General features: G+C 38.0%; 2 protein-coding genes across 6 annotated transcripts in view; both read right to left on the bottom strand.

The window, feature by feature from the left end:
- Window positions 1–12,316, bottom strand: part of Axdnd1 (axonemal dynein light chain domain containing 1) — a 136,457-nt gene extending 124,141 nt beyond the window's left edge. Inside the window, exons 1-4 of the mRNA XM_087194232.1 lie at window positions 12,259–12,316; window positions 11,821–11,967; window positions 9,780–9,952; window positions 9,271–9,375 (exon numbers count right to left, since the gene is read on the bottom strand). Of these exons, the coding sequence (XP_087050358.1) occupies window positions 9,271–9,375; window positions 9,780–9,952; window positions 11,821–11,967; window positions 12,259–12,316 (483 nt within the window). The remainder of the gene's footprint in view (window positions 1–9,270; window positions 9,376–9,779; window positions 9,953–11,820; window positions 11,968–12,258) is intronic.
- Window positions 12,317–14,369: 2,053 nt separating this feature from the next.
- Soat1 (sterol O-acyltransferase 1) overlaps window positions 14,370–22,526 on the bottom strand; it is a 67,127-nt gene continuing 58,970 nt past the window's right edge. For all 5 annotated transcript variants that reach the window (XM_013075417.3, XM_021265354.2, XM_021265353.2 and 2 more), the window contains one exon: window positions 14,370–21,727. In XM_013075417.3, the coding sequence (XP_012930871.1) occupies window positions 21,671–21,727 (57 nt within the window). In that variant the 3' untranslated portion in view covers window positions 14,370–21,670. The remainder of the gene's footprint in view (window positions 21,728–22,526) is intronic.

Raw genomic sequence — 22,526 nt, 5'->3', positions numbered from 1 at the left:
GCCAATCAATAGCTTTCCTAAATATTAAAGAGGAATGCCATTCACTTTTTGAAAAAGTACTTACTGGATATTTTCTGTGTGCCAGGCATGATGTAAGTGATAGAGGTAAAATGACATGCAAAAAAAAAAAAAAAGATATTCAGAGAAGACCTAATGCTGCTACTTCTAAGGGAAACAATACTCCCAAATTCATTCCTGGAAGCAAGTGTTACCCTGATACCAGAGCCAGAGAAGGAGCCAACCAAAAAGAGAACCACAGGGCAATCTTCCTAATGAATATCGATGCAAAAATCATCAATAAGATACTGGCAAACATAATGCATCAAATTATCAAGAGGATTACACACCATGACCAAGTAGGATTCATCCCAGGGATGCAGGGATGGTTCAATATATGCAAATCAACAAGTGTAATATACTATATTAACAGAGCCAAGGACAAAAACTACATGATCACCTCAATAGATGCAGAAAAAGAATTTGACAAAGTCCAACACTCATTCATAATAAAAACTCTACAGAAAATTGGAATAGTCTTTACCTCAATCTGATAAAAGCCATCTATGACAAACCAACAACCAATATCATATTAATGGACAAAAACTGAAAACTTTCCCTCTAAAATCAGGAACAAGACAAAGATGTCCACTATCTCTACTCCTGTCCAGCATAATTCTGGAAACAGCCAGACCAATTAGACGAGAAGAAAAATAAAAGGAATAAGGATAGAAAAGAAGAACTTAAATTAACATTATTTGTGTATGACATGATACTCTACATAGAAGATCCCAAAAACTTCACCAAAAGACTTCTAGATTTAATAGCCAATTTTTTTTTCTTTTTCTTTCTTTTTTTTTTTTTTTGGTACCGGGGATCGAAATTGGGACTTTGCACTTGCAAGGCAGGCGGTAGCACCACTGAGCTAAATCCCCAGCCCTTAATAGCCAAATTTAGCAGCATAGCTGGAAATAAAATCAACAATCAAAAATCAATAGCCTTCCTGTACACGAATAACAGACTCACAGAGAGAGAAATTAGGGAAACAACACCTTTCATAATAGCATCTGCAGCTGGGAATTTAGCTCAGTGGCATAGAGCCTGCCAGGCAAGTACAAGGTCCTGAGTTTGATCCATAGTACCAAAAAAACCCAAAACAACATGAAAAAACAATAGCATCCAAAAAAATGAAATACCTAGGAATCATACTAACGAAAGAAGTAGAAAACCTCTACACTGAAAACTACTGTACTCTGAAAAAAGGATATCGAAGAAGATATCAGAAAATGGAAAGATATCCCTTATTTTTGGGTAGAAAGAACCAATATGGTGGAAATGGCCATACTTGAAAAATTGTTGTACAGATTTTTTTTGGTACTGGGGATTGAACTCAGGACTTTGCGCTTGGAAGGCAGACACGGTGACAATGAGATAAATCCCTGGCCTGTTATACAGATTTAATGCAATTCCAATCAAAATTCCAACAGCATAACTCACAGAATGAGCAAAAATAATCCTAAATTCATTTGGAATCAGAAGAGACCTTGAATAGCAAAGGCTATCCTGGGCAACAAAGGCAAGGCAGGAGGCATCACAATCCGTGACTTCAAATTATACTACAAAGCTACTGTGATAAAAACAGCATGGTACTGGCAAAAAACCCAAAACAAAACAAAAAAAACCAGACCTGAGGATCAATGGAACAGACTGGAAGATGAAGAAACAATTCCAGACATACTCAGCCACCTTATCCTTGACAAAGTAGCCAAACACCTTCGCTAGAAGAAAGATAAACTCTTTAATAGATGGTTCTGGAAAAACTGGCTTCCTACTTGCCAAAGATTATAACTGGACCCATGTCTTTCACCATGCACTAAACTAAAATCGAAATGGATCAAAGATCTAAATATTAAAACAGAAACACTTACCTGCTGAAAGATAGAATAGACAGTACTCTTGAAGACACTGGTGTAAGTAAAGATTTTTTGAATAAAACCTGTCGCATTGGTACTATCACAAAGAATCAACAACTGGGATCTCATCTTATTAAAAAAGCTTTTGGGCCAGGGATTTTAGCTCAGTGGTTTCACCGCCTGCTGCATAAGTGCAACGACCCAAGTTCAATCCCCAGTACCGAAAAAAATAAGCTTTTTTAGTGAGAGAAACCACCAAGAGAGTTAAAAGACAATGCACAACATAAGAAAAAAATTTTGTCACCTGTTCCTCAGACAAAGGACTACTATGTAGAATATATAAAGAACTCAAAAAAACCAGACCACCCAAATTTAAAGACCCAATTAAAAACTGGGCATCTGAAATCAACAGACACTGCTCAGATGAAGAATTAGAAACAGCAAATTAATATATGAAAAAATGTTCAACATCACTGGTCATTCAGGAGATGCAAATTAAAACAACACTGAGATTCCATCTCTCTCCAGAAAGAATGGCTGCTGTCAAGAAATCAACCAATAACAAATGCTGGAGGGGCTGTTGGGAAAAAGGAACCCTTCTCCATTGTTGGTGGGAGTGCATACTGGTGCAACCTCTGTGGAAATCACTCTGGAGATTCCATAAGAAAGAATAAATTTGTTTTTATTTTATTTTAAAATAAATTTTATTTTATCCCTTTCCCCCCTTCAAGCCCCCTCCCCTCCCTATGTACAAAAGCTTTGTTTCCATTTATTCCTTAGATTTTCACCATATTTTGTCCCTTCCTTCCTTTCTCCCTCCCTCCTCCCTGTTCTCCTTCCCATTTGAACATTTTCTTCCCATTTCCCAACATCTACTATACATTTCAGTCCTTATACCCACATTCCATGGTTTCGCTGCCTGCTGCGCAAGCACAAGGACCAGAGTTCGATCCCAGGTACCAAAAAAAAGAAAAATGAAGTATGATCCCACATTCCACATTCGGTTTCTCACATCAGAGAAACAATGGTATTTAAATATGTGTCCAATTTATTTCACTTAAAAGTATGGTCTCAAGGTCCATCCATTTAGCTATAAATTTCTGAAGCTCATCTTTCTTTATGGCAGAGCAGTACTCCATTGTATAAAAAAAAAATACATCTTCTTTATCCACTCATCAGTTGATGAGTATTTGGGCTGTTTCCAAGATTTAGCTATTACAAACTGTGCTGCTATAAACATGGGTGTGCATATATTGCTGTGGTATGATGCTTTCCATTCTTTCAGGAAGATACCAAGAAGAAGAATAGCTAGGTCAAATGGAACCTCCAGTTTTAGTTTTTTGAGGAACCTCCACGCTGATTTCCACAGTGGTTGCACCAGTCTACATTCCCACCAACAGTGGAGAAGGGTTCCTCTTTCCCAATTTGTTATTTGTTAAAATAATTTGTTAGCATTTGTTATTGGTTGATTTCTTGATAGCAGCCATTCTTTCTGGAATGAGGTGGAGTCTCAGTGTTGTTTTAATTTGCATTTCATGAATAACCTGTGATGTTGAACTTTTTTTCACATATTTATTTGCCATTTCTAATTCTTCATCTGAGAAGTGTCATTCTATTTCACATGCCCATTTTTTGCACTGGGTCTTTAAATTTGGGTGGTCTGATTTTTTTGAGTTCTTTATATATTCTAGATAATAGTTGAGAAGGATAAATTTGATTCATTTGTAGAAAAAAGGATGTACCTTGAGACCATAGTAAAATAAATCAGACACAAAGCTTAAATATCACATGTTTTCTCTGACATGAGAAACCCAAAATATAAATGAAGAGTAAAATAAAAGATAGATAATAAGAAATAGGGAGATCGATCTTTTGTAAAAGGCAAAGGGACTAAGAGATGGAGGGGAAAGGGGATTTTTAAAAAGGACTAAGATTTCTTTTTTTTTTCTTTTTTTGGTAGTGGGATTGAACTCAGGACCTTGTGCATCAGAACCACTGAGCTAAATCCCAGGCCCAAGAATTAAGATTTGTTATGTACACGTACCAACTCCCCACAAGAAATGTAATCATTATGTACTGTAAGCACATACCAATTAAAATAAAAATTTTTTAAATATATATTTTGGAAAGCTGAGGCTGGGTAATGAAGAAAAAGAAATTCAACTATTTTTGCAGCTTTTCCAAAAGTCTAAAATTATTCAAAATAAGTTTAATAAAACAAAATACAGAAAAATGAAAAAACCAAGTAAGTGTCCTCTTAGCCAGAGCACAAGCAATCAGTCTAAGTTAAGCTAAATACATTTTCCCAAGAGACTGAACCTTGAGTAATTGAATCTTAAGATTTCCAAGACAGAAAATAGTAGGCATTAATTCATTGCCACGATGCCCTAATGATTTTCCATTAGATGGAAACATACGTTGTGCTTCTAACAGATTCCCTAGAGCTACCTTAGACTCTTATACAGTACTTCTGAGTCTGATTCTTCAGTTTTTCTTTCAAGCCTGTGTTCTACTTTTAACTTTCAGATTATAGTTTCCACAAAATTGGATAGCTTCTTAACTAAGAATCAAGTACCCAAGAAGTGCCTCTTTCCCAGACAAGTCCAAACTCTGAGGATCCACTGCAAGTGTTACCTTCATGAAAACACTCCTGCCATTCCCAGCAAAGTAAGTCTCTTCTACCTTTGAACTCTTTCTATGTAGCAAGTGGACTTTCTCAGAATATGCAGAGCCAGGCTTTCCACATGGCAGATGTAATTAAATATTTGTGGAATAAATTTGTTGAATATTCACAATTTATCACCCAGACTCTGATACTATGGTGGATATAGTCATTTTGTTATTTAAAATCTCAGCAATTTTCATGGAATTGATTTCATGTGCAGAGGTCATAATAAAAAAGACTGGTAAATTTGACTACATACATCTTTTAACTTCACCAAAACAAATTCAAAATGAAACCCACAAACAAAGAAGATACATTTTCAGGTCAAATCCTTGACAAAGAGACAATTTCCTTTAAAAGTCTTCCTATAAATGAGAAAAAGACTATCAATTCAACAGAAAACTAAGTAATCCCCCTCAAAAACAAAAAAAGAAATAACTGCCAAGTAGCTCCAAAGGGTATGTAAATATATTCACAGAAAAACAAATGCAAATAGACCTCAAACAAAGGCGTACATGTTCAACCTTCTACATGGTAAGTGAAACATAAACTATAACCATCAAATACCACTTTTTACCCATCAAATTGGTAACGATAAGAAAAACATTTGATAGGGCTGGGGATTTAGCTCAGTGGTTCCACCAACTGCCTCACAAGCACAAGGCCCCAAGTTCAATTCCTGGTACCAAAAATAAAAATTTGATGAAACTCTACATTAGCAAGAAGCAATGGGCATATATGTTCAGTATTTGTAGCCTTTTTTGCACCTTGCTTTTTTTACTTAATGACTTTTTTAGAAATCACATCATCTCAGCATATGAGTTTCTTTGGTTGGGTGTTTATTTTTGCAGTACTAGAACTCAAACCCAGGGCCTCAAGTATACTAGGCAAGCACTCTACTATGAGCTACACCCTTCAGCCTTTTTGTTTTTAAACTGGCAACATAGAATCCCATTGTATATATATACCATCATTAATTCTCTATTGCCAAATACTATGTTCTTTCCAATATTTTCCGGTTACAAACAACACTAAAATTAACATTTTTGTCAATGTGCTATTGCTCACATGACTATATCTACAGAATAAATTCCTACAGGTGAAACTGCTAGATTGAACTGTTTGCATTTGTAATTCTGATAGATTTAACCAAATTGCTTTAGATTAAAAATTTTTCATCTTGCCTTCCCTATCTAGAATTCAGTATTTATCATTTCCGTGTGTAGTTTCATGTTTACTACATAAATATAATCCTAAGGAATATGTAGTACAATTTTGAATGTTTTAAAATCATAAGTGGTATTATACTGTATTAATTACCTACAACGTGCATAGTTTGCCTATTGCTGTTTTCTTTTCCATATGAATTTTAGGATTAGCTTGTTGAATTCCAGGACAAATCTTGTTGGAATTTGAAGTGAAATTACATTGGACTTATAGATTAATTTGGAATATTGACATCTTACATAACTGATTCTTTGAGTTCATGGCTATGGTACATTTCTATTCACTCGGGTCTTCTTTTTTAATGAAAGTTTGGATTTTATTTTTTAAATAAATTTTTTAAAATTTTATCTCATTCCCCCCTCAAGCCCCCTCCCCTCCCTATGTACAAAAGCTTTGTTTCCACTTTTTCCTCCTATTTTCACTTTTTTTCTTGTCCCTTCCTTTCTTTCTCCCTCCCTCCTCCCTTGTTCCCCTTCCCATTTGAACATTTTCTGAACACTCACTGGCACCGCACCTGCCTTGCAAGTGCAAGGTCCTAAGTTAGAGCCCCAGTACCAGGGAAGGCTGAGGGGTGGGGGGGGGGGTGTTCACTCAGGTCTTGCTTTTTGATAGATTTTTTTCCCCTATATAACTTTCAAGATATCTGAATGTGTTGATTTTTGCTATTGTAAATGAGATCTTTTACTGTATTCTCATATTACCTGTGTATAGGAATAAGTTTTTATGTTTAATACATATCCAGCAACATTTTAAGCTCTCTTTCTTAGTATTTTTAAATTTTTTGACAAAAATTTTAAAACTGTATAACTCAAATATTTATTCTGAGATATATATCCTTGTAATTACCAACCATATTACAAGATCAAACTTTACCAGTTACCCCAGATGCCTTCCACATGATCCTCTCATAACTTTATCTACTCCTGTCCTGATCTATGTTACTCATTTCCGTAGTTTCTTCCCAAGGCAGTATAGAGACAGGAAAAAAGAAAGAAAGAAAACTCTATGGAGCAAGAAGGAGAGAGAGGAAGAAGAGGAGGGAAGAGGGAGGAGGAAGAGAAAGAAGAAAAAAGAAAGAGAGAAAGAGGGAGAGAGAGAGAAAAGGGCACAAAGAAAAAACACAGAAATAAATAAATTAATTAATTAAATTAATTAATTAATTGTATGCGCTTTGGACAAATGTCTGCTCAGAGGGGTACGTTCTTGAACCAGAGCTCTTGTGGCTGCTTTGGAGGGAGTTGCTTCTTTGTGGAGTCAACTCTGCCCAAACTGGGAGTTTTTCCCATGGAAACTGCTTACACCAACTCCTTTAATCCTTCCAACGATTTTATAAACACTCAGGTTTCTACCTTTAGCTTTTTCCTTCTTGAAATATGTACAGTGATTTATTTTTGCATTGAGCTCTGACAGAGCTGACAAAAATATTCACTTTGTCATTGGTATTTTATTGCTGTACTCTGGATGTTTGAGATTGCTGGGCAAGTTTCCTCTTGCTACTATTAATTGGGCATATACATATTTCTGCCCTAACGAGTTACTGCGAACTTAGCTTAAGCAACACAGATTTATTATCCCAGTTCTGCAGGTCAGAGGGCCAATGCAGGTCTCACCGGGCTAAAATCAGGGTGCTGACAGGGCTGTTTCTGTCTGGATGCACTACAGGAAGATCCATATCTGTGATCATCTGTGTTTAACAGAATTCAGTTCCTTCAAATTGTAAGACTGAGATCCCTGTTTTCTAGATAGTTCTCAGCTGAGTTGTCACTAGAAGTCCCAGATTCCTGTATTCAATTGCATTTTTTTCTTTTCCCTTTCATCATATTTGAAATTGAACCCAGGACCTTGCACATGCTAGGCAAGCACACTATGCTGAGCCACATCTCCAGCCCTTTCTAAAGTCCTCTCTGCCATGTGAGGTATGCCAGCACAAGCTCTGGGATGAAAGTGAGGGTATTTTAGCAAGTGAGCAGGGAGCATTATCTGCCTACCTAATCTTCACATTTAAAAAATTCCCACTCAGAAGTCATTTGACATCAAAACTTTAATGTCAGTTTACTGTTACATTCTGAAATAGCTAATTAATTTTTCAAAGTACTTCAAACATTTCATAACTACTAATTAGTACTAAATATAACCATGATCTGAAGGCACAAAACAAAGTACATGTACTTTATGATACTACAGCTCAGGGCATAAAAGTCAAAATTGGCTACCTTTCTGCCACTCTTTCTAGCACTGACACATAGCTGAGTAATAACTCCTTATATTTAGATACCGCACTAATGGTTTTACAAGTGCTCTTGCATCCATTATCTCATTTGTGCTTTACAATATCCCTGGAAGGCACACAAAATTGAAAAAGTCTATCACTCTCTTTCTTACAGATGAGAAAAGTAACTTCAGAAAGACTAGATAACCTATCCAAGTATGGCAGCCCTTTCAGATGAAAATGACAGGAAAGGGCAAACAAACGAAAAGAAAGAAAGTGACATACAGAGAGGTGTACATAGGGAGAAAATCCATAGATAAATAACACCTAGGGGCCGGGGATTTAGCTCAGTGGTTCCAGGGCCTGGCTCACAAGCGGAAGGTCCTGAGTTCGATCTCCAGAACCAAAAAAAAACTTAGAAAATGTACAGGTCACAATCTTCACAGGAAAACAAAATTTGACATTTAGAGTATGTTTCGAATCACTAAAAAAAAAAACAAATAGTATTTGCTGATTTGATCTGAAATCAGGTAGTTAAGGGATCCCTTTGAAGAGAGCCAGGAGTTAAGCACTTGTCCTTCAAGGTTTTCCATGTCATGAAGCTATGTTTCTTCTAAGATGCACAGAAAAAAAGGAGGCACTGAAAGCATCCCACCACCGGGTATGGTGGCACATGCCTACAATCCCAGGACTCTGCAAGGCTGAGACAGTAGCATCACAAGTTTAATCCAAGCCTGGGCAACTTAGTGACACCAATTACAAAATAAAAAAAATTTTAAAGGGATGGGACGTAGCTCAGTGTGAAGGCAAGGTTCAATCCCCATTACCAAAAAAAAATGCATTATAAAGTAATTCTGCCTACAGACCCTATCCATTTTAACAGAGAAAAAAAAGGAATAGGACAGTACTAAGACAATTATTACAAATGCATGCAAAAAAATTAAGCATGTACAGTCTGGATTTATAGCTATCATCTTTCTTTCTTTATTTTCTTTTTGGTACTCAGGACCTTGCGTTTGCAAGGCAGGCACACAGTGCCACTGAGCTAAATCCCCGGCCCTATAGCTATCATATTGATGATAACCACACACAAAAAGGTGATCCTTTGTCCTTCTGGATTGTATTCTGATTTACCAAAGATACAGCATGTTTTATAATCAACGATTTTATATTTTCAATCCTGCCCCTACCAAGGATATCACATGAAATGAAAAGACAACTCTATTTACCTGCCTCTATCCTGACCTCTTCCTTCTTTACCTTGCAGCTCCTGTTAGGGAGACAGGATGGTCAATCAAGTATTTGAATTTATTCCTTTGAATAGGATGCTGCCAGACATGGTCTACAGCACGTGGAAGGGTACCCTGGGAAAAAGCAAAAACACATAAATGTCCAGCAGAGGGAGCACTAGTCAAATGAAATATTAACTGATTCTGAATATTTACATTAGGGGAATTTGGATACTCTATGGAATAAAGAAAGAACTTATTCAATAACATGGACAAAGCTGAAACTAGGATAATTCCATAATGAATGAATATATTAAGACCGATGAGTAGTAATAATCATTTTGGTAAATTTACATAAAAACAGGTTAATGGAAATAAGCCTTGGAAATATTGGTGTAAAAGATCTAAGCTTTCAATCTAGAAAATTACTTTCAAAAAAATTTTAGGACCATCTGGAATACCTAATATATGCTCACACTTAATGAAGCAGATAACAAAAAGATAATGTTCCCAAGTATTCTACATACATACACACGTACCTTAGGGGTTTTAACTTTCGTAGGAGGCAGTAAATTTTCTGGACAAGGGCCAGCACTGATTGAATAGGTCAGAGAAAGCAGAACTTCCTCAGGGATGAACTCATTCTGAAGGGAAGTAGGAAGGGGTTTGGAAATATCCACCATATTTTTTTTCTCCCTTATGTCAGGAAGTCCTAAGAAAGTAATGAGAAAGAAAAGCTCTTATTGTAGTTTTTTCAATGGAGCATCCTAGAATGCCTCATCATCCTCATCTATCTGTTTCTAAAAGAGAGAAACACTCCTTCTAATTGACAAGAATAGTAACAAGTAATACTTAAAACACTGCATAAGAAATATATGGCCTGTCCTATTCATGTCACATGAGACACAGGTTCAAACCTCAGGTACAAAGATAAACCTGAATTATACAAAATTCAAAGTTGAAAATTACACTCGCTTCATTTAATTAACTGGGATAGTCTTAAGATGATGGGAATGAACATCTGTTTTTCCTTTGATGTAAAAATGACAAAAGAAGCCTCTCCTCCAAACTGCTAGATTATTTAGTAATTTTTCTTATATAAATTTAAAGGCGCAAATAATTGCATTGAACTGAGGTTGGGAGGGATCTGAATTGGGCTCAAAAATAAAAGTAGGAACTGGAATATATCTCATGATAGACTGCTTAACTGGAATGCACAAAACCCAGGGTTCAACCTCCGGCCAAAAGAAAATTAAAAGTAGATCTGGGATGGTGGGAAATTAAAAGTGAAACAATCTGAGCAAATCACTGCAATAAAAACTGTAAAAGTAGTTCTACTCAGCCTAACTAGGGCAGAGGAATGAAAAAGATGGTTAGGAGGTCTAAGATTGGAAAAGGCCTTCTATGAATTCAGTCAGTAGAGTTGAACTGCCACCATTTTTAATGCCTCCCATATAGAACAATTGACATTAATTTCTATAAGGAAACTGATTTTAAAAAAACCTTGAAGGTTTATACTATCAAATCGAGAGAGAGAGAAAGAGGGATACTACCTTTTCCACTTTTAAAGATTCGGGTGACTACATTGGGCTCACTCTGAAAAACCAGGATTTTCTCCATCTCAGGGTCCTGAACCTTTACCACACTGCAAAATCCTTTTTGCTACATAAAGTATGTAGGCACAAGTTAAGGAATTAACAGTGAGAGAGAAAGAGAAAGGGGGAGGGAAGTGCTGGGTGGGACCTTAGCAAATCTCCCCTAAAAACTAGGGAAGGTGAGGTTAGACAAAGCTTTGTCCTAACAAGGGTAGGGGTGACTCTAGCTGATTCTTATTCTGGTACAGATCTGTAATTATATCTATATATCTATCTATATCTATCAATATATTCTATATATTGAAGTACTGAAGATTTTAACTCAGGGCCTTCCTGAGCCACATCCCCATAGGCTTTTTTAATTTTTTTTTTTTTTTTTTTTGAGACAGGGTCTTGCTAAATTGCTGAGTTTGGGCTCCAATGTGCCATCCTCCTGCCCCAGCTTCCCAGAGTGCTGGGATTAAATACTCTCATTTAGAAAAGCTACTAAAACCTGATAGTCATTTTGTACTAACTCGCATGTGTTATACTATCTGCACTATTTTTTGGTTTTTGCTTTTGAAACAGGGAGGCTGTGTCAGAGGATCACTGGGATCAAGCCTGGCCAACACAGAGAGACTTCTCACAAAAAAAAAAAAAAAAAAAAGGATAAGGAAAATATATATATATATAGCACCAGAATCTGATTTTTAAAAATGGTGACTGGATTGTGATTTGTCAGTGGCTGTTATTTGGCAGGTGCGGGGGCGGCGTGGTACTGAGGATCAAATCCAGGGCCTTTGCACTGAGCTGCATTGCCAGCCCTCTTTTGTTTTTATTTTGATTGTTTTCTGAGATAGTGTTTCAAAAATCGCTAAACTGCCTAAAATGGGCTGGAATTTAGGTTCCTCCTACCTCAGCCTCCTAGCGTCCTGGGATTACAGGCATGTGCCACCACACCCAGCAATGACTGTAATCATTTGTCTTTGGGATCCTTGAAGTTTACCTCTTGTCTCCTTGACGACAGACACTTTTGACTTCCTAGCGTCATAAGATGCTGGGGAGTTTAACGGTGAGGTTGGCGTTTTCGGGAGAGATATAATAATGCTTCCTGTCACTCTAAGTAATGTGACATATTCCTCCAGAAAGATAACTCAGAAATAAATCAGTGTGCTACTGGCACTTTCAGGTTACTACACTCTCCTGTAGGTAAAACAAAACAAAGACTCGTTAAAGTGCTTATGTTTAGATTGGGGTTTCAGAATCCCTCTTCCGTAGACCTCTGTGATCTCTTAGGTCATCTGTCCTGACTCAGAAGCTTGCAGGTGCGTCAGGGTGCGGCAGAGGCCAGGAAGGACACACCCGCACACCCTACCCGCTGAGCCTACACACTGGCTGCCGGCAGCTCGTGGCGCGCTCTAGTCAGTCAGTTAGGGACCCCAACCTCTCTCACAAGCAGTGCCCTCGCGGACCCAGGGGTCTGGCAGCGCTAGGGCTTTCATCGTTTCTTCATTTAAACCAATGGGAAACGGACACTTGCAACCGGTACCAGCAAATTGTGTTTCCCGCCGAGCGCCGGGAGCTTCGCCTTTTCCCAGAATGCCTTGCTTCGTCATAGAAACTTAGGACCCCGAGCCCTAGCAACCCTCAATAGGGGCTGCCTTCGGCGGTGCCGGCAGAAGAAAGGGACAGGTGAAAAATAATCCCCACTCTCTCGGATTTTCAGTGTGCTAAATCACAGCATAGTTTCAATAGAAATAGAGAAGAAAATGATTAATTGGGCCATTGTCTCGGAATCCCAGGGTCTAGATACCAGGACGGCGGACCGGCAGGCGCGAGCAAGTTCGCCCGGACGAAAATTTTAGCGGCCTGTACCGGTAGTTTGTGAACATTTTATTGCTCTGTCCCTTCTTTTTTGGGTCTTGCATGTTTTTCTAAACGCCAAATTCGGGAGAATTGGGTCACCAAAAGCTCTGGGTTCCTGTCAGTGGAGCGAAGCCTGAACCCTGGCGTTGTGACCACCGCTTCCTTAGAGACACGCTTGCCCTTCCTGGAGCGTGAGGAAAAGCACTCCCAGCCCCTACGCCCTCAGGGAGGAACCCAACCCAGCCCAACCCAGGCAGAGTCCTCGGGTCCTCTCGCTTTAAACCTGACTTTCGGGACTATATGATCATTGTATTTGCTCCGATCTGAGACCACACTCGCGCTTCTGGCCACCTTTCCCCGGATGCCTTTCTTGACTGCGTGTTAGGGATCATTAAGTGTTAAGACAAATTTAATGCCAAAAAATGTCGGTGGCATCTCAGCGTCTTGCCTTTCCTCTAGAAAATGAACTTCAGAAGAAAAAATTTATTCGCTCGTCATATTCCCTGGTACGAAATCAGTGGACAAACTTCTTCAGTACGCTTTTGAATATGTTGTTTTGTGTTCACAGAATTAAGGCTCTGGTTTTTAAAGTAATGGCAATGAGAACTATGGGTAAAGGGTTCAAAACAATATTAGGAACAAATTCTTAAACGACCCTTGCTTGTATCCGGTGCAGGCCACAAAGATCTTGCTGAGGGGAGAGCCTGGCCCTGCACTTCTTTTTAAGCACTGACAGTCATCAAAAACAAGGTGAACACAAGAAGGCGAAGGGTAATTTCCCCCAAGTTGTTGCCCCTCTCACTCCTCATTGGCGTCACGTTATAGTTTGGAACCGTGGCCACTGTAGAACTTCAGATGTCTCAAAACGCCAGTTTCAGCCCATGCATAGTTTATCAAGCCTTTAGGTACTAGAAGAACAAAGTGACCTATCTTTTACATTCTTTCAACCCTGTTCAAAAATTCTGAGTATTAGTAAAGAGAAAAATAAATGAACGCTCGAGATACACAGAAAGTAACATCTGTAGAAACTGAGAAGTGATCAATCTGTAATGTGAAGAAAATGACATCAGAGATTATTTCTCAGTGCACTTAGTAGTGGTGCCCTGGTAGTCCCAGCTTCTTGGAAGTCTGAGGCTGGAGCATCACTTGAGCCCAGGTGTTGGAGACCAGCCTAGAAAAACTGGTGTTACCTCATCTTGGAGACAAAAAAAAAAAACTACTTTTTTCTTTCTGTCCTGTGCAAAAGTATGTGATCATACATACCATTTACTGAGAACAGGAATAAGAAGGTTCAGTATTAGACTTATGGCTATACTGAGTTGGCAGTATTACTGAAACATCCAAGTGGAAATGGATAACTGATATTTATATATATATGAAAATACCAAAGGCTAGGTTAAAAATTGGTTAAAATAAACATTACAAGACAGCCACTCTTAAAGATTACAGTGTTAGCGCCAGGGATTTAGTTCAGTGGTTCCGTTCCGGTGCCTGCCTCACAAGCGCAAGGTCCTGAGTTTGATCCCCAGTACCAAAAAAAAAAATTACAATGTTATTCTTGGACAAGCTCTATTCTTGGGGAAGCTACTCCTGTAACTTCATGCCAAGGTATTAATGGGAAACCAGCCCCTCACTTGGTCCTTGGTTCTTTGTGCCCTTTAATGAAAGAATTCAGTCAAGACACACAGGTTAGCAGAATAGGTGGAATTTATTAAAAAGTGGATACAGAAAATTACACCTTCAAGCAAGAAGGCATTTGCACCAAATGTACGTTTGGATACATTTGGGATAATTACGATACTTATCCACACATTTTACTTAGAAGTTACTTTGGAATTGCAAAATGTCTTCATGTCCTTTTCAGATGGTGTTTCCTCACGGGCTTTAATCATGTAGGAAGTTACAAAAGGAAATTTGAGGGGCTGGAGATTTAGCTCAGTGGTAGACCACTTGCCTAGCAGGCACTACTTGGCACCCCACCCCCCCACCCCCAAAAAAGGAAAATTGAGAAAGGTAAGTTCTTAATTTAAACCAGGCCCAGACTAAGGCAGGAGGGTCTTTAATTAAAGAACATTTCCTTTCTTCTATCACTGGGCTGTGGGCGTTGGCAGCCAAGAATGCATTATGCCTTGTTCTGGAATTTTAGATGGCCAGGTGGCCAGTTATCAGAAGAAATGTGCACAATGTATAACCTTAAGATGTCAAAAAAAAATAAATAACCTTGTCATTGTAGGGCCAGGGGTTTTGCTCAGTGGTGCCACCGCCTGCCTCACAAGCACAAGGGCCTAAGTTTGATCCCCCATACCAAAAAAAAAATGTCATTGTGCTGTGGGACTGCTTTAGGTGTGAGGGCTAACAAATGATTATAAATGTATTATACATCAATACATCGATGTCTCTTTACTTAACTGGTAATGCATGCTATTTTGGATCCCCCCACACTTTTGTCCCTGAACCCCACTAATGTCTACCCTTCTCCCCAATAAAGGGAACCCCAAAATAGACCAAGGTAAAATAACAAGGTCTGATGAAAAGTACCATAGCAAAATGTAAGGTGAACAGGTTAAGAATTTCGCTAAATGGGAAACATCAACGCCAGGCCTGGTGGTGCATGCCTGTAATCCCAGCACTTGGGAGGCTGAGGCAGTAGGATCATCATGAGTTCAAGGTCAGCCTTTGCTACAATAGCAAGTTCAAGGCCACCCTGAACTAATACAGGGAGACCCTGTCTCCAAAAAAAAAAAAGGTCGCTTTTAAAACAGCCTAGGTTTTTTCCAAATATATTTATTACCACATTCTCTTCACATATTCAGTATTTTATCCCCCCCCCCCCATATGGGGATTGAACTCAGGACCTTGCGCTTGCGAGGCAGGCACAGTGCCACTGAGCTAAATCCCCGGCCCTGTATGTATATATTTTTAAAGCTTAAAAATTAGAATAATGCTAATACAATGCATAAAAAATAAAGACATCATACCAGTGGTTAAGCAAATAAGGTTTTGCAGGGGGAAGAAAGAAGAGGAATTCAAGAAAAGAGCAAACAAGTATGAATTAGAAGAGACCTCTGAATACAAAAAACCTTTAAAAACAACTTTGGATTTCAGTGAGCCTTCCACGGCTATCAGAACACTATGGGTTAATGCACAAAAGGGAGAGGTAATAACAGGAAGCTGCTGCACAGACCAAAGTGGCAAAGCCTTGACTGGAGCTTCAGCCCTCTTTCCACCCAAGAACTGGCACATTGGCACATGGGACTTCAAACTGTGTCTTGAAATGACTAGGTGAATTAACTGCCTTTTCAACTGGTTTTTAAAACAAAGTACAGCTACCGTCTCCTTAAAACATACCACCAAGGGGGTGGGGATGTAGCTCAGCGGCACCGTGCCTGCTCCGCAAGCACAAGGTCCTGAGTTCAACCTCCAGTACCGGGGAAAAAAAGATAGAAAAATAAACCAGCACAAGACCATGGTGCGGTATCTACTAGCTTGAAGGTTAGCACCCCATGGGAAAGGGCATATTCACAGCAGAAACATAAATGTAAAAATAAGAATGAGCACTTAGAAAGAAAGAATACAAAACAATGTTGGATTTAAAAACAAACTGACTTCTGAAATACATTCTTTTTCTCAAGCCCAACTTAGCTATTAAAGAGCCTCATCAGTTATGAAGTCACACACCTGTAGTCCCAGTTACTCAGGAAGTGGTGACAAGAGAGATACCTTGAGCTCAGTAGTTCAAGGCCAGCCTGGGCAATGGAAAAAACCAACCAACAAAACCCTTTACATTTTATACGAAAAAACTTAATATGAAGTATTTAGTAGACTATATAGGTTATACAGCTGTCCTACTAACCTAAAGCTTATTAATTTTACTATTGTTATGTCTCATTTTCAAACTAGGCATTAAATTTAGGGTGAGGAAAAGGAGCTCCACTCTCCGTTTCCACCACTAATTGTACTTTCTCTATAAAGTAGGGTTATACGTAGCATTTTATTTCAACAAAGGGTTTCAACACTCTTATTACCTGATAGAACTTACAAAAGTTTCACTAACAACCTTCATTGTATTTCTCAAAATATTTATGTCCCAGTTTCCTTCAATTTCAGAGCCTAGAGTTAAGACATAAAAATGGCTAAGACACATCTTTGTTAGTGTGTATAGTATTACATAAACTACATGAAATTTTGCAAAAGACCAGTAAGCAAGTCACACTTTATCAACAAAAGTATGAAGTATCTTCCATTAAGAAACATACTGTCTTCCAAGACCGTAAGCATTCTTTACATTGGCAGAAATGAAAACTTGCTGGTTTCCTTCTTCTCCATAAATTCTAAAACTGAGCTATAAAATATACACATTAGTTCTACATACTTGACTTGAATACCTAGGTAATAGCAGCAATACTTCTTTTTAGAAGTTTACCACTCTAATCCTAAAGCAGATACATTTGAAAATAATTTTGAAAAAAAAAGATGGAAGCACCAGTGAGTGCCCGTAACACTTTCAGAAACGACCAGTAAATTCTAGGACCTATCAGGGTCCAATGCCCATTCACATCATCCTAAGGTCTCCTCAAAGAAAAGCATATATTCTTGGGAGTCTGCAGCATTTGAAACATTTGGATTTTTTAAAAATACCAGTAAGAAGTCAGGCTTCAAATTTATGATGAATAAGAAAATAATGAAGCCATATTTCTGCTAGGGGTATTGCCACAATCCTATGAGGTAGTTATTATCCCCACTTTACAGATGAGAAAAACTCTGGCTCTGATAAGCAACTTTAATCTAGTTCACATTGCTAATAAATACTAGAGAACCTTCATCAAAAGCCTGTGCTTGGGCCGGAGATTTAGCTCAGTGGTTCCGGCGCCTGCCTTGAAAGCGCAAGGTCCTGAGTTCGATCCCCAGTACCAAAAAAAAAAAAAAGAACAAACAAAAAACCTGTGCTTTCTTTTCATTACATTACTGGTTTTCAAACTGGATATTCTCGGATAGGAGAGAATAAGTATACCAAGCAAGAACTGCTGCAGGCCCACTATACCTAGTTCAACCCGAAGAGCAGATAATGTGTCTGTTTTATGTGCTGGACTTAAGTGTAACTATTTTTAAACTACTATACTATCAGGCCACCTCATTACTGCAGTTATATCAGTTTATCTTCACTATTGTACCTCCACAAGAAACAACCAGACTTTATTCAAAACTATTTATATCCATATGACACCAAGACTTTATTTTTTTGCATAAGCGATCAACAACTAATTACATTTATTTATTTATTTTTGTTTTTTGATACAGGGTCTTGTTATGTAGTTCAGCTGGACTTGAAGTCAGCATGTAATTCAGGCTGGCGTCGAATTTGCAGCAATTCCCCTGCCTCAGCCTCGCGAGTGCTGGGATTTTAAGTATGCACTACTACACCTGGCTGTACCTTTTGGGAAAATGCAGACCAAATGAGCAACTCTGAAACATAATGTTCTGTTGTTTTCTATAAATCCTTATTAAAAATTCAACTTTTCAGGCATGTATATTTTAAAATTACAATGAAAACTGCTTACACTAAATTAATTTGTTCTATAAAATAATCAGTTTACAAATATAGATTATTATTTATACATTGTACCTCTTTTTTTCCTCAGTGCTGGGATGGAACCTAGGACACTGGGCAAAGTAGGAACATTCTCCTGGCACAGAGTCACATCCCCAATTCCTACATTGTACTTTTTTCTTTTTGGTACTGGGGATCCAACTCAAGGCCTTGCGCTTGTGCAGCAGGTGGCAAAACAACTGAGCTAAATCCCCGGCCCTCCTACATTGCACTTTTTTTAGTTTTGTTTTTTTGAGACAGGGTCTCACTATGTAAGTTAGGCTGGCCTCGAATGCATGGAGATCCTCCTGCCTCAGCTTCCCAAGTGCTGGGATTATAGGCATGCACCACCATGCCTGGCTGTACTTTCTTAAAATGGCATTGTCACAAATTTCAATCTAGCAAATACTGAAAGGGGTCAAAAAATTTTTCCCTATTCTTTTTGTTCCCAAATTATTAATTATATTAATTATTAGCTACTGCATTTTTTCTACTATTACATAGAACTGAGAATAAAAGGCATCTAGTACTGTACATTTATCCCACACATAAAGGTACTAAAAGATCAAATGAGAGCTCTAATGAGAAAGTGAAATTACTGTAGAACTACTTCATTTTCTTGTATAATCACCCAAGATCATGGTTACTATCATTAATATCTTATAGTAAAGAAACTAAATTCATTATTTTCAGAAGGAAGTATTTTGTAACTGAAAATAGTTTTAACCCCATTAGAATAATAGGAAAATATAAATTAATTTTCCTGAAACACATGAGCAAAAAGTTTTAGTTTTTTATTTAAGAAGTGTAGGTGATAGTCTAAAGGAAAGACTTGCTAAAAGCAGCTAGCAATAAGATTAGACTTATCAAACCAATTTTTGACAAGAAGTGGCTGGTCCTTTAAGTGTTGTGTGATTTTGAAAGTTTCTTAGGACAGTCTTAGAATTCTATCAGTCTACAGTCCTACACACATCACTTATCACTTAAAATCTTGGACAGAAAAATCACTAATAAAAGGGAATAGGAGAGGGTTTTTGTTGTTTTGTTTTTTAAATGGCTTCAATCAACATGGTGCAGTGCTGGATGCCTGTAGTCCCAGAATTTATAGAGAAGCTGAGGCAGGAAGCTTGCAAATTTGAGCCCACCCTGAGCAACTTAGCAAAACCTTGTCTCAAAACTAAAAGTGAAATAAAATAAAAGCAGTAGGAATGTAGCTCAATGGTAGAATGCCTCTGGGTTCGATCCTCAGTACTGCATTAAAAAAAAGAAACTAGGGCCGGGGATTTAGCTCACTGGTTCTGGCGCCTGCCTCGAAAGCACAAGGTCCTGAATTCAATCCCCAGTACCAAAAAAAAAAGAAGTAAAAAAGCTTGCATCAGTCCAACAAATACAGTATTCAGAATCACTACAGGACAACAAAGTCCTCTCATGAGAGTACATATTTTACTACTACCAGAAATGTATACGCAAATATTCCATTTTCGGGCCGGGGATTTAGCTCAGTGGTTCCACTGACTGCCTCGAAAGCACAAGGTCCCGAGTTCGATCCCCAGTATCCCCCCCCCAAAAAAATCCATTCTCTTGCTTCAAAAAGATTAGCTAATTCATAACCAACTCTTAGATCTATTTATTTCTTCATTATATTTCAAATGTAGTTAAGATTCAAATGACTGATTCATTTTGATTTTCGGACATTACAAGGTATATTGAAACAGTCCTGTTGGAGATTACAATTTCATTACACTTACAGTAATGTGCAGAGCATTACTTCCTGGGACCACATGGAATACCTTTGTAAAAATAACCTCTCTTGGGGCACACATGTGTTGCTGAGGTTTGAAAAGTGCCTCAACACATCTGGATCAAAGGTGTGGTGAATAAAATGGATGATTTAGCTGGACGCTTGTGGTCCACATTGCGATTATGAAACTACATTATCTTTTTGGGAGACTCCAACAGTCTTTAGAACAATTCTGACAAGACTTCCAAGATGCAAGAAAGTTGTAGCTGCTCCAATCAATAATACCTATTTGAGTAATTCATAAATCTCATTTCTTTGGGTAGAACATTGAACTACCTGGTCTCTGACAACCCTTCCAGTGCAGTCTTTACAAACACAATCATAACTCATACAGTCAGACAAAATAATCCCTACCTTCCACATTGTATTAAGAGTGGGCATCTTATAACCTGGAAATATCACAAAGAGAATATATTTCCTTAAAAATGATCACATATTAATTTGTTTCATCTAAAAATAAACTACCATTAAAACCATAACTATGGAGCAAAGACTTCAGAAGCCTGCTTCTGGATCCTTAATGGTCACTTGCATATTAATGGAATTGATTAATACTTATGTTACAGACTCACTAATCTGCAAAATAATTTAAGGCAAGTTAATATTTATTAGACAATAAAATAACTGTACCAAAGGATACTTCCAAATAACTTCAAATAAGTTATTAAAGTTAAAAAATCTGCCATGTAAATTACACAAGGAACTACTTTAAACACATAACTGACTCAGCAAGTCTTTTTTCAAACTACTTTGGGAAGTTATGAGAAAAAAATTTTTTTCTGTGCTACTTCTTTTTCCCTTCCTACTCTGCCCCCCTTCAATATATATTATTATGGATACAAACTCAAGAATTCAAGGGGAAAGGCAGATAATTGCTCCACAAAAATTGTGGGCTAAATTGCACAGAGAAGGAAAAAGTTGAATAGACTTGACCTTTAAAAGCAATGCAAAATAGGGCCGCAGATTTAGCTCAGTGGTTCTGCCACCTGCCTTGTAAGCACAAGGTCCTGAGTTCCATCCCCAGTACCCCAAAAAAACAAAATAAGGTATATAATGAGATTATCTTTGGAAAATGGATTATTTTCCCTTTCTACTACTAATAGCAAAAACTGTTACAAGTTTTTTCTCTCTCTTTCCCAATTGCATGCTTAATTAGCATAACTTCCAATAACGTGCATGAAAAAAATTCTAAGGCAGAAGTACTTAAATGATCTTGTTTTCATAACTCTTTTTGGATAATTCAGTGGCAAAAAAAAAAAAAAGAGAGAGAGAGATGTTTAGATTCTGACTGGAGAGATTCATGAAACAGATAAAATCACAAGGGCTTAAGCTGAGATGACCCAGCAAAAACCTGTCATAACCTCAGCTACAAGTCTCCCTTCTCCCAAAAAGGGGCGGCGGGGGGGGCACAAAAAAGAAGAATACAAGATCCCAGTGAACGTTCAACAGCCCAGCTTCAGGTGTGCTAGGAATGGAGTGAGTCACGATGTGCTGTAAAGGCTGGAGTGGTTCCAACTTCAGTAACAGCTGGAAACAGCTGGCCCCAAGTAACGCAGAACATTCAAATCTTCAGTGACAAAGAAGGAAATAAAGTCCAAGCTTCTAAAACACATAACGGCAAGTCCAGGAACGTGGCCGGACATAATCCAGAAATGTGGGCTATGATGGGGAAAAAGAAAAGAAAAATGGTTTATTTGTGTTCACTGTGTACAAGGTACAGGGTACGTAGAGGTGTTAATGTTATATATGGTATATTTTTAGGTTGCCTCTTAGCAGGTCAGTGACCTTTAAGTTATAAGAAGCTCACTAATTCAAAAGATACTCAATATTTTTATGTATGTACCAACTTATTCAATTTAGAGGCTCCCCATGAAGTTTACAATTGCATGGACTATGGACCAAATTCAAATAGGTAGTATCTCTCTTGGCAGCCTATCTTCCTATTTTAGCACAACCCTACTTTTGGCTTAAAATCTAAATAGTGGTAGGATAAGGTTGATAAAATGTGTACACAAATGACTATACCATGAGATTTTAAATTACTGAAGTACTTAAAGGAGAAGCAGATGAAGTACGAACTTCAGAAATAGAAAAGAAGGGAGCAAGAATTTTTAAAAAGCTTCATGGAAAATGCAGCATCCAGACTGGATTTGATGACGTGGAATCTGAGTATAAAGAACAACATGATTATCTGGGTACAGTGGTGCATAACTGTAATTCCAGCACTTGAGGAGGCTGAAGTAGGATGATCACAAGTTCAAGCCCATCCTGGGGAACTTTAGCAAGACTTTGTCTCAAAATAAAAGGGATAGGGATGTAGTTCAGTGCAAAGGCCCTGTGATCAATCCCCACTACCACCAGAGAGAGAGAGAGAGAGAGAGAGAGAGAGAGAGAGAGCACAGCATGACCATGGAAAAGAGTCCAGACTCAATTAGTTCAAATGCACAAAGGGATCATT

The sequence above is a fragment of the Heterocephalus glaber genome, unplaced genomic scaffold (genome assembly GCF_053883595.1).
Source record: "Heterocephalus glaber isolate CG9 unplaced genomic scaffold, H.glaber_assembly_v1.0 deba00001600, whole genome shotgun sequence".
Taxonomy (NCBI): Eukaryota; Metazoa; Chordata; class Mammalia; order Rodentia; family Bathyergidae; genus Heterocephalus; species Heterocephalus glaber.
Note: the sequence above shows the minus strand (reverse complement) of the source record. Positions and strands in the feature narration are given on the sequence as shown.